General features: G+C 35.1%; 1 protein-coding gene and 1 pseudogene across 1 annotated transcript; one reads left to right on the forward strand and one right to left on the reverse strand.

Annotated features, from left to right (window-relative positions):
• Nucleotides 1-2,936: 2,936 nt before the first annotated feature.
• LOC148608632 (tubulin alpha-1A chain-like) lies at nt 2,937-12,392 on the forward strand. The gene is made up of 5 exons (XM_088545824.1): nt 2,937-3,076; nt 9,387-9,609; nt 10,138-10,274; nt 10,586-10,738; nt 11,127-12,392. Exons 1-5 carry the CDS (start codon nt 3,074-3,076, stop codon nt 11,952-11,954), a joined length of 1,344 nt encoding a protein of 447 aa, XP_088401950.1. The 5' UTR covers nt 2,937-3,073; the 3' UTR covers nt 11,955-12,392.
• Nucleotides 12,393-14,750: 2,358 nt separating this feature from the next.
• LOC148608633 (uncharacterized) lies at nt 14,751-16,654 on the reverse strand (annotated as a pseudogene).
• Between the last annotated feature and the right edge of the window lie 1,601 nt (nt 16,655-18,255).

Raw genomic sequence — 18,255 nt, forward strand, 5'->3', positions numbered from 1 at the left:
AAAAAATGTGGTTAGATATCACTAGAAATGAAGAACAATAACTCTGACAAGAATTTTGGCGCGAAGAGAGGAGCTAGAAAAAAAGTAATGGTAAAAAATGCGACCAGTAAAACTATAATTAAAGAATCGGATCGGTCAAATTCCGTTCAGATTCTTTCGCATAGTGCCTCCGAGGTTTTTTTTTTGTGTAAATACAAAGGCTAAGGACTTCCGATTGTCTAATATACTAGTGCTTGTAGACTGAGATTTTATGAATAGATTGTTCTTGACAAATTACTTGATATTTACTGACTGAATAGAATTCATATGATAATTTAAAGCGAGTGAAAATTTGAATAAATTCGTATTAATGAGCGATTAATATTAGCACTCTGTGACATATCTAGTTGTAACAATATAATTCTGTTTTAGAGTAAACCGTCGTTTGACCATTTGGTTGGGTTAACGTTGAGCTTATGTTGCATTGGCATATAATGGACCAACATTTGCTCAACTACTTTTTAGCGATCAAGTTGGGTAATGTGTTCTTCTGGACACCCAACGTTGGCCCAATGTAATTGACTCTGTTGGACTAACATTGCATATTTCAATATAGGAATGCTGTTAGGGATAATGCTTAAAATTTACATGCTTTAAATTAACGGTCCCAGATTATGCAGGGGCGTAGCTGTATACGCAAACACGCACTTGCCTACACACAAAAAAACAAATAAAAAACCTTCATATGTAATGTCATCCAATGTTAAAAGCGGAATTTAGAATTTCGATCCGCGTACGTTTCTTGCTATAATTACGTTCCGCAAGTTTTTATTGCACAAAGTTCAAAATGACAAAAAGAAAACGAAGGTTTTTCTCCACGTTATCCTGATATATTTAAGTTTTTAAATTTTTGAGTGACGGTAAAGACTACAGTTAACGACAGAGATATGGGAAAAAATTCACTATTATAATTAACATACCACGTATAGATTTAAAATGTAATGTATTCTTTTTCCCATTCCATAAATTTATTCATGAGACGGAGAAATGTAACGAATGTATCAATGTTAAAAAAGGTATAATCAATGAAATAAAGATATTTATTACATGAAAGATGTATGCTTCTTTCGCATGACATACGAATCACGTTTTGGTTTCGCCGGCGTATATCAGTCAGGATTGTCTGTTCCCTCTATTAGTCTTTTTTTTTCTACTTCAGTGTTGCAAATATAGTCTGACAATGCCAATGTAAGCTGAGAATGCATGTATACGTATATGTACAAGTATTTTGCTGGGCATGTGTGCAATGTTTTCCTTTGTCGTGAGGCTATCCTTGACCGAGACGCCGTTCATTCAAGACACATCCTGTTTGTTGCTATGGATTCATATTTTTCACCCTGTGGGCGACCCATGGCTGAAAACTAGGATCGATGAAAAATTGAAAAAGCTCATTGGAGCCTCATAGTCAATGAAATTATGAGTATCGACAAGACAACATTAAGTTCAGTCAGAGCCTTACTATACTCATATTACAGTCAAAATTCTAAATGAGTCTCATGGAATATGTTTTTATTAAAACAGCAATGGAAGTGCCAGAAAATGGGATTTTACCACTTTAGGATGTTCCATTACATAGTTGTTCATTTAAAGTTTTATACATACATTGTGTATATTTGGTTTCATTTGTTTTAATGTATTCGTTGTGCGTTGTTTTATGGTTGTATTTTCTTTTTAGATCCATTTTTGGTCGCACACATAAATTATATTTATCCATTTCACCATTATTACTTTATCCTGCTACAAAGTAAATATAAATGTATGCGACATAAACTAGAGTGGATTCTTTTAGTTCCTATTAATGGACCTTTTACAGAGCATACAGTTGTATGATTTTCATAACATGATATTTTTTTCTCAGTTACGCTAAAGCAGGCGAAGCCGTCAGAAATGAAATGAGTATGGAAGACATCCTCAGAATTCTTAAGTTTTTTGTGCAAGATGATGTTAATTTTATTTTATTTTGATGTTATGCTTAATCAATACCATACTGAAAATGTATATATAAATGTGAGTTATACAGCGAAAGAAACAGAACCTCTTTTGGATTGGAATTTATTCAGTTTATCCCACATGTTCAAAAAGTATTGAAATTGATATGAGGGAAATTTCGGATTTTTGTTTACGAATTTATCTAGTACTCTGTCAAGATAGCTTTCCCTGTATTACGTAAAAATTACAGTACTATATCATTCATTTGTTCTTTGGGCTGTACTTTTGTATTAATTTGCATCTCAGTGAATTCCTATAAAAAACAAGCCAAACAAAATAATAATAATAATAAAAATAACAAAAAACCTAATCCTCCGGATGTACCCAGGTCATGCTATTTATTGTTTATGTAGAAACAATTACATTGTTAACGGATTACAGTGCCGCGTGTTTTTTTTTTAATTTTAAATTGAACCTACTGTCGCATATATGTCCCTTACTTAGTATATGTAGGTGTCTTCTTTCGGTTCAGAATAGACCAGACTACATGTACATGTATATATATTCAACGTGGCACTGTCCACCTTTTTGAAAGAGTAATCAAGGTAACCAAGGTTATAGCGGTAATAAAGAGAATGTAATCCAGGGACAAAGACCAGACATGGAAAACAGACATACACAACAAAGAACATAAAGTAACTAAAATCATACATACAAAATGACAAAAGCAAATGAGCAACTTGGACTCTACTAAAAACTGAAGATGTGTCATCGTTGTGTACTTTTGTTGTCGGGGCCTTTCAGATCTTTCTTAAATACGTTTTATACCCTGGTGCATTAACTGTGTATCACCATATCCATTTTTCCCCATTTATTCATAATACAAATACTTTTATTGCCTCATCACAGGGCCTTTGCGTATTATCATAAGTGTAACGGTTTCACACCAATGAACCATTTTTAATGGAGCTGCTCAGTTTAATTTATAATTGGTTGGTTCTTTAATTTTTAATGTCGGATCTCTATAACAACTTGATACAAACAAACTATAAACTATATCAGCATACGTTGCACTGCTGAGTTTACTTTTCTGCACCATTTCAAAATGGTAAGTTTTTCATTACTTTTATTTTCTTACACTTACGGGTTGGGGACAATATGTTTTTTCATTCATTTTCTCCATTTATCGTTATAAAAACTTAATTAGGTATATCCATATTGGTTTTATTAAAATCCTGAAAGACAACTTTTCTGCAGCTTCACCCAGTCTTCGTACTGTTGTTCTCCTACAACCACTCTTTGTGCAGAAAATAGTCGCCACAATGACTGCAGAAAATCCTCTACATACAATCTCCATTGGGAAGTCCATGTTTGCCAACCTTTGTCGCTACAATCTGCAAAAAGTTCATCATATTTTTCTCCATTTTTCTTTCATTTGCCTCACTAAATCTTTCTTCCCATGTAACCATCAACTCAGTGAGTATGATCTTCTTACACCTCGTCGACCAAAGAACCATTTCTGGGCTAACAAAAAATTGGTTAGTACTATTTCAAGATATTTCCACTTCTTGTTCAAATCTACTGCTAGCCGACATGCAGTCTTTACCCTGATCTAAAATTCCTGAGTTTTTTTTTTTTTTGTTTTTTTTTTGTTCTTTTTTTTTTGTTCTTTGTTTTTTGTTCTTTGTTTGTTTGTTTGTTTGTTTTTGTTTTTGTATTTTGTTTTTTGGTTTTTTTTTTTATATATTTTATATGTTGTTTCACCTTCCTTCACAAACTATTTATTTACTGGTTGTTTCTGTTATTTTTACACCTTTTCTGCTTTATAACTACCTGTCAACTCCCGGAGTACCTTGCTGTGTATCCAAGTGCAACTTCCTGTGATAAAGCAATGGTATATGCTTCGAGGATATGTTGTAAAGCTCCTCTGTTTTCATACAGGGGAAAAACTGGCAGGTTGCGTCTGTTTAAATTTGTGGTGCACGTTGGTAGCACATTATAGACTGATCTAAGAAGGAAATGAAGTTGAAATTTTGATGCCATATGCCTGCACAAGTGAAAGATCGTTGTTCTGCTTGCCATTTTAAACGATGCAAAATAATTTGTGCCCATAGAAACAAATAACATCTTTATTTAAAATAGTATGGTTTTGTGCAAAGCTCATTAGATATTCGCACCTTTTTGACAAGCGCACATTAATAATGAAAGTGGTGAGATTTAAATATTATTGATCAGAACCTGAAACGAAATGTAAAAAGATTGAAAGAAAGTTTCCATTTCACGGTACATAAATTACAATAATTTATATGCCAACTTAAGTCAACATATCCACATCTAATTATCAGAAGACATCAAGTATGCTTGTATTGTCGTTAAATTCACAATAAAACTACAGAGCAATTATAAATACTATAAGAACATCTTAAACTAAATAAAAAATACATAATAAACATTTTTTTGGCAAGAGTCCACAAATGACAAAAAGAAAATTCAAAATAATTAATAAATAAATTCATACGGCAATACAATTGGGAAGGATGGAAGGGTAATTAAACTAAACTCACACGTAAAAAATATCAAGAACCGTTGGTGCTTTATTATATCATTAAAAGGCACATCAGTTAAGTACTTTTCAGTAAAAAGATTGATTGATCGATTGTTTGGGTTTAATGCCCGAGCAGCAATATTTCAGCTATATTCAGGCGATCAGTATAAAGACATTACTTAAGTATATGATGGCTGGTGTAATACGGGCGAGTAAACCATGCAATGATATAAACGATCTGTGATTAAGGAGGACCTGTATATCGGCAGAACGATTCATAATGTCTATTATAAGTAACACTGTATACGCGTGTTTACAAGTCAGCGTCAAAGCCAAAGTTCTTAAGTAGTTTGATACGAAGTGAAAAGCCATCGCGCATGTCAGAGAACATGGCCATGTCGACGATTTCGATGGGCACGTCAAATTTGAATTAGTAATAATGGTGTTCGAGGGGTGGAACTCCGCCTTCTAACGAAACTATCTCGATCCGGTTTTTTTATCTGCAGTATACTTAAGTGTTCGGTCATAAAATTATTTACTCTGACCTAATTTATTATACAGGTTATACATTTGTGTACAAGTATTAAACGATGCAAAATAATTTGTGCCCATAGAAACAAATAACTTCTTTATTTAAAATAGTATGGTTTTGTGCAAAGCTCATTAGATATTCGCACCTTTTTGAAAAGCGCACATTAATAATGAAAGTGGTGAGATTTAAATATTATTGATCAGAACCTGAAACGAAATGTAAAAAAAGATTGAAAGAAAGTTTCCATTTCACGGTACATAAATTACAATAATTTATATGCCCACTTAAGTCAACATATCCACATCTAATTATCAGAAGACATCAAGTATGCTTGTATTGTTGTTAAATTCACAATAAAACTACAGAGCAATTATAAATATTATAAGAACATCATAAACTAAATAAAAAATACATAATAAACATTTTTTTGGCAAGAGTCCACAAATGACAAAAAGAAAATTAAAAATAATTAATAAATAAATTCATACGGCAATAAAATTGGGAAGGATGGAAGGGTAATTAAACTAAACTCACACGTAAAAAATATCAAGAAGCGTTTGGTGCTTTATTATATCAATAACATTTTTCCCAAATAATTCTGTACCAAAAAAAAAGTTAAACGAAGACCATCTTTAAGAACGTAAAATGAAGAATTATGAGAGTTCTTGTAGAAAAACTTCTATTATAAAGATTACAGTAATATGTGTCTCCTCTTAGATAAATCTTTTAAAGACCGATGAACTGAAATCACTATCAACTGAAGGCTTATGATCTATGGTGGGTTAAATTTTCAGCTACTGCTGTTCCTTTTCAACCAAATCCTGAAAGACAACTTTTCTGCACTTCACCCAGTCTTCGTACTCTTGTTCTCCTACAACCACTCCTTGTGCAGAAAATAGTCGCCACAATGACTGCCGAAAATCCTCTACATACAATCTCCATTTGGGAAGTCCATGTTTGCCAACCTTTGTCGCTACAATCTGCAAAAAGTTCATCAAATATTTCTCCCTTTTTCTTTCATTTGCCTCACTAAATCTTTCTTCCCATGTAACCATCAACTCAGTGAGTATGATCTTCTTACACCTCGTCGACCACAGAACCATTTCTGGGCTAACAAAAAATTGGTTAGTACTATTTCAAGATATTTCCACTTCTTGTTCAAACGTACTGCTAGCCGACATGCAGTCTTTACCCTGATCTGAAATTCCTGAGTTTTTTTTTTTGTTTTTTTTTTTGTTCTTTTTTTTTGTTCTTTGTTTTTTGTTCTTTGTTTGTTTGTTTGTTTGTTTTTGTTTTTTGTTTTTTGTTTTTTTTTATATATTTTATATGTTGTTTCACCTTCCTTCACAAACTATTTATTTACTGGTTGTTTCTGTTATTTTTACACCTTTTCTGCTTTATAACTACCTGTCAACTCCCGGAGTACCTTGCTGTGTATCCAAGTGCAACTTCCTGTGATAAAGCAATGGTATATGCTTCGAGGATATGTTGTAAAGCTCCTCTGTTTTCATACAGGGGAAAAACTGGCAGGTTGCGTCTGTTTAAATTTGTGGTGCACGTTGGTAGCACATTATAGACTGATCTAAGAAGGAAATGAAGTTGAAATTTTGATGCCATATGCCTGCACAAGTGAAAGATCGTTGTTCTGCTTGCCATTTTAATCATGTTCCTGCCTAACTCTACTATTTTAGCCTGTCTGTTTTCCTCTAGATCTTCTACAAACTTAATGTTTTTTACACGATATGTCGTCTCTCTTGGGTGTTGGTCTTTTCCCAGTCGCAGCATATTGATGTGCTTAAGCCTTGTCTACCTGATGCTGCAGTCCTTTTGTCCTGTCTCTACTTCCGTTCTTGCTGATCTAACTTTGTCATCTTTTGAGTATTTCAAGGTCATAGCAATTCTTGCTTTTCCAACCTTAAATTATTCAACTAAAAATGTAAATGGGAATTGTAACTCGGCGGTTCTGATGTACAGGTGTATAACTTAATGGTACAATCAGCCATTTTCTTGATGATTCTTTCAGGCTTCTTCTTGGTGGTTCCTTCTACTTTCTTAAGGTAACCTCGGAGACATTAGTGGCCAAGCTATACTTGGAAGTAATCCATTTTGGTATCTCCACGCCTTTAACACCCCTGCTGGTAAACCAGTCTTGTCGATGTTCCTCATACTCCCAAAGATTTGCAGTTCAACTCTGTCGATGTTGGTCTTGTTACATAGTGTGTGGCCGAATCATTTCCTTAAGCACTTATTTGGATTTCTAAAGTTAGATGGAAGTTTCTTGCACTGTTATCTAGAATTGTTGTATAATCTTCCCTTTTTCAGTTATAAGTGATCTTGATTTTGTGGGTTTAAATGCCATTTGTGCACATGCTACTGTTTCTTCTAAAGTTTCAGTATCCAACTGGCTTGAACATGGGAATTTTTCGTTATGGGAAGATCATCCATAGAACCTCTGCTTGGTGGTTGTCAGATGTTTTGCCTTATGGCCTCTCTCTCTCTCTCTCTCTCTCTCTCTCTCTCTCTCTCTCTCTCTCTCTCTCTCTCTCTCTCTCTCTCCTGATTTTATAATCATGTTCGTTCCAACAATGGAAAAACCTAGATGATACATCCAGTCAATATTCCCTTTTGCAGTTCCTGCCAGAAAGTTGCAACTTTATAAGTTGTAAACCGCTAATTGATCCCATTGAAATGGCTACAAATGATTTCTCTAAAATGCTTTGATATATAGTACTCCTCAATGACTGTTCTTTCAGTATATGCCGGATGGTTCCATATGCATTAGCTAAATCCAACCATACTACTGTCAAATTCTTTTTATTAAATATACCTTGCCGAATTAGCTGTTCATTGATACTGGTATGTTCAACGAATCTTGAAAATTTAAGCACTCCACCTTTCTGGACAGAAGTATATATATAGTTGTCATATGTCATATAATGTAATCCGTATAAATACTAGTATTTTCCCTTGCATATTCAGTAAGGAAATAGTCTTGAACTGGGTGATATCTTCTGACTAATCTTTAGGAATAAAATTGGCCCTGCTTGCTACCAACATGATGGTACGTTTCCTTTCCTCCTTACTTCTCTTAGTAGTCTCCACAGATGCTTCAGAATCTTTGGGCACTTCTTGTATACTTTGTATGGTAAACCATTTAGTTTTAGTGCAGACGCTGATATAGCTTTCTTAGATGACACTTGGTGTTCATAGGTTCATAGAGGCAGACTTTAACATTTTCCACTCACAATGTCCTAGATCGTCCCATCGTCTTTCATCACTACGTGCTTTTTAATAGATGTATTTCAACTTCCTCTTTGGGGTTTTGTAATGATTGTGCTTTGGTGCATCATGTGTTGCTTTTGTAGACTTGTATGGGTTAGCTGTAAATATTGATTCCTTCCTTCATCTTTCTCTTCTTGATTTCCTAATTCTCTCGGAGTGTTTCTTTTTTTTTCTTGAATATTGATCTAAATTTTTCCAGTCTCTCTATCTCTTAATCACTTGCGTTTATATACTGCTTTGTGATGTTCTTAATGTTTGTATCTCTCGCTGAATTAAGTTTGCCGGCGCACTTACTTCGTTCCCTTCCCAGGGCTTGATCACTACAAAATGTTGTTAGCCTACTGTATATAAGATTGTTAAAAATAACAAAAACTTCCTGTGTACATCTCCAGTCAAGGAACATTCCAAGATCTTGTCCAGGTCTTCATCAAAGATCTCCCACAATTTTTCGTCTGATAGTGGCCACTGTATCCTTTGCTTCCTGCTGCCTGATGAAGATTCTACATAGCTGTTCTTTTTTGGTTTGAATAACCTTGCTGCTCTTCTAGGTCGACACGGATAGCTTAAAAAGTTAAGGAATCCTCAACACAGCAGTGTTCTTTCTGGTTGTGGTCCTCCCCCTCTGATCAGTGATAACTGTGCGTTCCTTCTTACCCTTTCCTGGACCACACTTCCTTGGTGCATCTCTAACTGTCTTAAATTCTTACAAACCTTCCAATACTGACATTTTTTTCTGTCGTTTTATAACATTGCTATCGAGGCTTACTTAAAGGTGGATTTACACTTCTTAAATACCTTTTGGTATCTCTGAAAGTATTTAATAATTTTGTTTGAATAGGTTATACGCTGATTTGTTACGTTTCACCATATCCGTGTACAATTTTGTAAACCAGTCGCATGCAACATTTTATAATAAACATAATTTCTGTCTATTAGAGTGAACGTTCGTACAAAGCTGTACCCTTCGGTAGGTAAACGTAATTGATATAATGCACTCGTTTTTCATTAATTGCTTTTAATCCTACATTTTGTTTCTATTTATTCGTTTTCTTTATGTAGCGAGAGTGTATTTCAATCCATGTCGGACAAGCTGGTGTCCAGATGGGCAATGCCTGCTGGGAGTTGTATTGTCTAGAACACGGTATCCAGCCTGATGGTCAGATGCCAAGTGATAAAACCATTGGCGGAGGTGATGACTCCTTCAACACTTTCTTTAGTGAAACTGGAGCTGGCAAGCATGTACCAAGAGCCGTGTTTGTTGACTTGGAACCAACTGTAGTAGGTAGGAAAAACAAAAATCGTATAAACCACATTCAAATTTGAACAAAATGCCGGAATTAACAAATTAAACACCCCAAAAATTTAAAAAAAAAATAAACAAAACAAAACAAAAAACACAACAAAACAGAATCAAATGAATAACAAAACGTAGATAGTTGACATAGTGTAAATTCAACCAAACCACGAAATATTTGCACAACCGTCTACAAATAAGATGTTGTAACCATGACAACCTTTCACAAAATATTTAGTTTTTCGAAGCATGTACCCAATAAGCAATTGCACATTTAATGCCTCAGAAAAAAATAATCCGATGCCTGATTCAAATATAACTTATCTAAAGCATGCATCCAATAAACCAGTAAACCTTATTACTCGCTAATGGTTTACACACACTCCCGATGGCTTATGCCCCTGTTAATTTCAAATCCTAGATCTGCCCTGCCTCGCTTTCTGCTTTAAATCATTTTGGTAAAGAAGAAGCAAAACAATTATACTTTATAATAACTACAAATTTTTATGTTTTCAGATGAGGTCAGAACTGGTACCTACCGCCAACTCTTCCACCCAGAGCAACTGATCACCGGAAAGGAAGATGCTGCTAACAACTATGCCAGAGGTCACTACACAATCGGGAAGGAGATTGTCGACAGAATAAGGAAACTAGTAAGACAAATTTAAAGTCTAATGTTTTAGGACTACTATTACAAAAATATATTATTAGAAATGAAGTCTGTTCAAAGAAAATTATTATATGCAGCAATATTATATTATGATATGCAGCAATTTACTATATGTATATTGAAATTCGATATTGTTATAATTCACGTTTCTTTTCATTGGTGGTTTGTACTATTTAATGAACAAATGTGCCAACAACTTGTCTTCCTTCCAAATGGTTTTATCTTTTATTTTATTCTATTTTTTAATCAATAAATGGCGTCTTGACAATAATTGATTGGATTGTTTGTTTGTAGGCTGATCAGTGTACTGGACTCCAAGGTTTCTTGATCTTCCACAGCTTTGGTGGAGGTACTGGAGCAGGATTTACCTCTCTTTTAATGGAGAGATTATCAGTGGATTACGGAAAGAAATCCAAACTGGAGTTTGCCATCTATCCAGCTCCACAGGTATAATAGTGATAATATAGTTTTACAGCGTATCTTTAATAAGAATCGAATGAATCATAAGCACAACAATACTTCTTGTGTTTTCTACCTACTGACTGGAAATCGATGCTTTTAAGCATAGGTCACATTAACAAAAAAAATAGTAAAAAGCACTGGCCTTAGAGTGGCTAACTCCAGTGATTTTTCCCGATTTTCTCAGCTAGTAATCAATCAGACTTATCCACGGGGTATCATATATGTATGATATCATATATATATATAACGCACCCTTTGATTGAAAGACGAGCTGCTTGTAAAAAGCACTGGAAATTAAAATAAATCATTACATGTTAAGCACAGGAAATAGAAGAAATTGTCATTTTGTATATATTCTACCTTTTTATGACAGGTATCTACTGCTGTTGTAGAACCATACAACTCTATCCTGACGACTCACACAACACTGGAACACTCTGATTGTGCTTTCATGGTTGATAACGAAGCCATTTATGATATTTGTCGTCGTAATCTTGACATTGAGAGGCCAACATACACCAACTTGAATCGTCTGATTGGTCAGATTGTCAGCTCCATCACTGCCTCGTTAAGATTTGATGGTGCCTTGAACGTCGACTTGACAGAGTTTCAGACTAACTTGGTACCATATCCACGTATCCATTTCCCCTTGGCCACCTACGCTCCAGTCATCTCTGCAGAGAAAGCCTATCACGAGCAGTTGACAGTTGCTGATATTACGAGTGCCTGTTTTGAACCAGCTAATCAGATGGTGAAGTGTGATCCACGTCATGGGAAGTACATGGCCTGCTGCTTGCTCTTCCGAGGTGATGTTGTACCAAAGGATGTAAACGCTTCCATTGCTACCATTAAAACAAAGAGAACCATTCAGTTTGTAGATTGGTGTCCAACAGGGTTTAAGGTTGGAATAAACTACCAGCCACCAACTGTAGTTCCTGGGGGTGATTTGGCTAAAGTCCAGAGGGCAGTCTGTATGCTAAGCAACACCACAGCCATTGCGGAAGCATGGGCTCGTCTTGACCATAAATTCGACTTAATGTATGCTAAACGTGCCTTTGTTCACTGGTATGTAGGTGAAGGTATGGAGGAAGGGGAGTTTTCTGAAGCACGTGAGGACTTGGCGGCTTTGGAAAAAGATTACGAGGAAGTTGGAGTTGATTCTGTTGAAGGAGAGGGAGAGGAAGAGGGAGAAGAATATTAGACATCTTTCTTTAAAATGTACTTATTTTACATTTTAGTCTTTCTATCGCAATTAATCTATGTTAGAGAGAAAACTGTATAATGTACTGGACATTATGTGAAAGCTGAATAAATCATAAAAGAGTTACATAAAAAGATGCAAAATAGAGCCCATTCCTAGATTTTAGTCCGCTTTTAGTGTTAGAAGACACCCCAAACATAATACCAACACAAATTACTCGTTGAACAGCTTTGGTTTGCACACAGGGACTTGCTCTCTCTATCAAATATGCAGCCCGACTAGCATATAAACACAAAAGGGGTGATTCACGATTTTGGGTGCCTCGTTTCAACTCATTCTTTTTTTTAAATAAAATTAAATATAATTATTACTATTTAGTGCTTGCGCAGCAATCGCGTGACAAATGATCATGAATCTAATAAACAAATACAAGTATCACCATCAAATTATTCTAATCAAATCAATTCAAGGATTTGTAGGTCCAAACTCCATATATCTACGACCGCTTGGACCGAAAATAAAACTGTACTGCGACCTTTGACATCGCTAGATAAACGAATTTTGTGCGGATCCGGATGTCAAAAGAATAGGCCCGCAGCTGCGCTAAACTTGTCGTAAAAGATTAAAAAGTGTTCATAACCCTGTTTGTGGGCTAGGGCGCTTGGACCATAGAGCAACTGGGTTGTGCCTCAGGTGGTGGAATTTGGTACCCTAGCATGTTACATGCTGGGGTCGTCATGCCATAATACGGAAAACCTGATCGCAAACCATGGTGGTGCACCGTGTTCGGAAAGATGCCACATTCCTCGCACGACAAAAAAAAACTTTCTTTGGTATTCTCCCGGAGTAAGAACGTTTGCGCTCTGACACTGGAGGCTAAATTGCCCGACCATACACACCTCTCCATATTTTCAGTGGCAATTAAAATTTGTCGACCCCATTATTAACAAGTAGGCTTCTGGAACAGTGTTATGATTGAAGTCATCACTGCGGAAGTTTTATGGTTGTCATCATGAACTCGTTGATCGTTACGGTGTATCCTTCTACGCCATGAAAACTGATTTGTTCAACGTGTCATAGTTTTCTTTTCCTCTTTCGTTTACCCCGGACATGACTTTTTATGAGCAACTCGGTGAGTGTTTCTAAAAAAGCAGAGGACGCTTACCCTACCGGTGCACCTGGTCTATGCTCCCAGGTTTAATGGAGTCCGAATTGCTCATTGGCTTTTGTTACTTTGTATGTATGATTTTAGTGACCTTACGTTCTTTGTCGTGTATGTCTGTTTTCCATGTTTGGTCTTTGTCCCAGGAGTACATTCCTTTGATTACTGCTAGAACCTTGTTTCCCTTGATTTCTCCTTCCTATCCCATTTTTCATTTCATCATCATTTCATGTATACATTTTACATCCATTTCATGTTGATCGCTTGGATATAGGAATGAAAAAGCCCATCATTAGTCCCACCATTGATCTTAGACAACATTTATACCATAAAATACGCAAAACAATCGTCAGTTTACTGAAGTTTCATACGCAGGAATGGTATTTCATTATAGTAAATCATTAGAATACTTTTGTATTACCAATAAAAAAAAACATTGTACTGTTCCCTAAGGAAAATGTGTCCGACAATAATGTTCACCAACGCGTCAGCAAATGCATAAGGTGATGTTGGACGAACGGTGGCGTGCTACACGAGAGAGTTTGCTTAATTACGGTAGACATTTTTAAGTGATAAACAATAATTTTGACCGGGTAGTATTCAATTTTCCGAACGAAGTTTATTAGTCATGCAAATATTGTTTTATCAAGTAAAACGATGAATATTTTAATAACCAAATCATGGGCTCGTCAAGGCAATGAATATTAAATACAATGATGATTAGTAAAACATGGAAATAATATCATCGGAAAAAAATTTATATCTTTAGTAATGTCCCTTGCACACAATAAGAAAATAAAATAACCAAATAACACATATACAAAGAAACAAATGTGAATGACCAATACAGACTCCACAAAAACTGATGGTGTTGACCGGGTGCCCCGGTATATGAGGTAGAAGTCCTCTGTTTTTCTAGAAACACCAGCCGAGATACGGCAGAGTAATCAAGGGAACCAAGGTTATAGCGGCAATCAAAAAATATTATCCAGGGACAAAGACTAGACATCGAAAACAGACACACACAACAAATAACATAAACAAAAAATGACATGTTTGGGGGTAGAAGAAAGAGGAAAGTAAGATGATGACATAGCGAACATAGCAAAGCGGAATAAAAAAAAATGTGCACAACAAAAATTAATGTTGTTTTTCAATAGACATTTTTTTCATAGTCTATCCTTATAAATTAATTAAAAAAATATTTTAATACAACAAATTTATTCTAAACAAGAAGGCGGAGTAATCCTGATCACACCCACAGTAACGTAACAAGTTAATTATTTGAATGAATGAAATGTAAATGTCACGCACTGGCAAGTGTCAACAATGAAAAGGTGCTCGATTGATAATTCAGTGAATGTCCATCGATTTATTGGTCTGGGTTAATTTGAAACACACAGTTGTTAAATGCGGAGTTTGATATAAATTCTGATGACATTGATTCTATTTGAAAGAGTAATCAAGGGAACCAAGGTTATAGTGATAATCAAAAGAATGTAACCCAGGTGCAACGGTAGGGTAAGCGTCCTCTGCTTTTCGAGAAACACCCGCCGAGCTACTTTTTTCATGTTTAAAGATAAAAATATGTTTTAAAATTAATTCATAAGAATTGGCTATGATAGAAATTTTGTCTATTGAAAAATAACATAATTTTCCGAAACGAACAGTGGCACATCATTCGAGACACATGCCCCTTGGGCTGGGATGCCTACTTTCTGCGATGATGCAACAGGTAAGTTTGACACCTGTAACTCAGTTTTAGCGCCGGATGAAATCGCGGAAAGATTGTCACTCAGTGCTTCCTTCTGATTCGACGAGCAGCTCTCGTTTTTATGGCCACTCATGTACATTATATTCTAAGTTCGAACCCTATGTCGCTCATTCCCTGTATATCGGAGACGGAGGGCAGTGTAGGATTTAGAGCATGTTGCATTTTTGGCGATGTCGCCCATAAGTCTTGAAAAATTATATAGTTTCACGGATTTGATAGTGTACCATAGATGTTCCTGATTAGGAGAAATTAGTGCATCCTTGGAGCAATAATTGAAAAGGGAAGTTGCCGTCGGATCTGTCTTATCAATGAGCAACTTCAAATCTCTACCTGGTCATTTGTCACAATTAGCATACATTCTTTTGTCGGATGTAGCCCTCGCCACCTTCGAGTCCTCTTTACCAATTTTTTTTGCTGGGTTTCGTGTGAAAGAACGATGAATTCTCTCCCATTTTCATCGTTTTCGAACAGGAATGAATCTAATTTCAAATAATTAATTTGAGATAAATACTGTAATCTGATTGGTTAAAATCATTTTGTTATATCTCAAAGGATAAAAAATATTGACACGCCCCTATTCAGTAAAATTCGGAGCTACTTTTCTCATGTTTAAAGATAAAATTATATTTTAAAATCAATTTATAAGAATTGGCTTTGATAGAAATTTTGTCTATTGAAAAAATAACATAAATTTTCCATGTGCATATTTTGCTTATTGCACTTCGCGCAATAAACATTATGCACATGAAAAATTTATGATATTTTTCAATAGACAAAATTGTTATTATTGCTAATTCTTAAATGTTGATGGAATTCCAACCCCCGGGACACGAAATGGATGGCAATGCTGTACCAAAGGCGAAATCGAAGATGTACTGGAGTTGCTCTGAGAAAAGGTAAGTGTTTATTTTGTCTAGATCTGATGTTGAATTTACATCTTTATGTTTTGTCGGTCGCGACAATCCTTCGTGTAAATTTTATTTCAATTTTCCATCCAATGTTTCATTTGCTTTTCTGAATGTTTTGTCACGTACGATGTCTATATCAATGTTCTTGAGATTTCGGTTAATTCCGGCTCTTATGCTTTTGAAAGAGTTTTTATGATACTCTTGGGTCTGAGCTCTGGACATTTTCTTCTCACGTTTTTCTCGCGTAAAATCTCCTGAGATGGATATTGAGTTCCTCTGGTGAAATACTGCTCAAATCCAGCTCTTAACCAAGGACTTCTCAGCACAGTTAAAAAATAAAAATGTCTATGAAACTAAAGAAGATACGTACGATTCCCTAAAACTATTTAAATATTTTGTTTGGTGTACTTTGAAATAATACGATCAGATAGCTCAGTGGTAGAGCGCTCATTTATCATGAGAGGTCCCAAGTTCGATCCCTGGTCTGTTCCATTTCATGTACATCACAAATATTTATTCCTTGCAAAAATGGCATGTTTAAGTTAAAACACGATTTGTGAAGTATAAAGTTACAAAATGTACCTTGAAAAATATTCATCGCCCATTTTGTGTTGCGTTTTGTAGATTCCGACTGCCTCTCGTCTTCCAAATGTTGATGGTCTTCGTCAGAAACATTCTTGAATCTGTTTTGCTGGGTTGCTGTCTGTACTTGTAAAATCTGGCCTTCACCGCGATCAGCTGCCGACATTGTCTGCAAATGCACTACTAACTGTGGGCCGTCCCGGAACAATTCTTCTAAATAGCCGAACGCTCCTTGATATATCAGACCAAAGTCTGGCACTTCATCGTTGGTCATTTTTGAAATGATATATAGCAGACGATGGCCTCGCCTTCAATTTTATTATCGTATTAAAATATTTTTACAAGGATAAATCATACGCACACAAAGTACCTATAAATTTTAGTTTTAATTTTTTTCAAAATATTTAGAAAAAAAAGTAGTCCGGAAAAGGGGCGTGTCTCCATTTCTGTCATCCTTCAAGAAACAGAAAAAACTATTTGAACCAATCAAATTACAGTAAATACGTTGTACCTCAAATTAATTTATTTAGACTAATGTGAGGTAGTACAAATGTACATGTATCCGAAATAGCAAGTCTAACCTGACTTACATGTAAATAAAAATTAGTAGGGTATAAAATGTGTAACCCAATTCGTACAAACTTTTACCCGTACCCAAATATATATTTTGTCATTTTCTTCATTATTACTTGATATTTTCATCTGAAAGTTGGTACACATGTACAAAATGGCATGATGGCTAGGCTAGGCAAGAATTGAATATTTTCCAAACGTTTTTCGAAAATCTTTATATTTTTTCCACTTTCTGCTTTCAAGTGGTCGATAATGATTAACCCGAAATTCCCCTACCCTAAATCAAAGTCCGGTATTTTTGTTATTTGTATAATGTTAAAGCATGTTTGACATCAGAACATTATGACATTATCAAAATATTCATTGACGTTAAATTAAAATCGCACAAGATTCTGTTAATGATTCTTTCTCCCCTCTTGCTAGTATTGTACGGAATGCAAACCCAATCACTTCTTTTTTTTTAAATAATATCAATCTTTCAAAACTTTATCAAAAGTCTGTAAGTGAAGTCTTAACCTTACTTTGTTTTCAGAAAAACGTAAAATCAAACATGAAAGTGAGAAATAGTCAATTATTAGTTTGTTACGGTAACCTCTGGTTTCACATTTTAGACCTTTTGAAATGAGAAGACCGATCAAACAAGAAATATACGAAAATTATACACCATTTTCTTGACTAAAACTGAATTGAAACGGACTTTTGCTCATCTGTTGCATTTTATTTTTCAGTTTAAACATACCGTAATAATGAATATTTGGGCAAAACATTGTTTGGGTTCAGAGAAAAGTTGATACGGGTTACACATAACTTGTAGACCCTTCCCTAAAATAAAAAAGAAATACATGATAAATTATCGTTGTTCTACATGTTTCACTATCTATATATTTAATATGGATACCTTCGTGTTGAAGTTTGAATGCTGTAGGTATGTTTGCATTATGTTGACGATGTAGTAATCAGCTTTTTCATCATCAACAGGCACGACAAGTCTATTTTCATTTTCAGTTTCACTTTCAGATTGAGAATCTGAGGACGAATCGTCATCTGAAGCGTCGGTTTAAACAGAATTTTACTCTTGTCTTCGGTTCCTTCAGATGTTATATCATATGTTATGGAAAATGCGTTCGAGAACCTGTCTTTTTGAAATGCATCAAAGAGCAAGAGATCGCCAAACACGTCTCTAGCCATTTGTAATTTTTATTATACGGTAGCAAAGTGTAAATAATAAAATGTTTGATGAAACAAAATAGTAGTAAAATAGTTCAACGGCACATGATAATGTAAAGTGAAATTCAGTTGCTT

This window comes from Perna viridis, chromosome 9 (genome assembly GCF_037379345.1).
Source record: "Perna viridis isolate PV_CMFRI_1.1 ecotype Kerala chromosome 9, ASM3737934v1, whole genome shotgun sequence".
Lineage (NCBI taxonomy): Eukaryota > Metazoa > Mollusca > Bivalvia > Mytilida > Mytilidae > Perna > Perna viridis.

Coding starts and splice junctions, on each gene's coding strand:
- LOC148608632 (XM_088545824.1), top strand. Junction 9,610..10,137: donor CTTGGAACCAACTGTAGTAG/GTAGGAAAAACA, acceptor TTATGTTTTCAG/ATGAGGTCAGAACTGGTACC. Junction 10,275..10,585: donor TCGACAGAATAAGGAAACTA/GTAAGACAAATT, acceptor GTTTGTTTGTAG/GCTGATCAGTGTACTGGACT.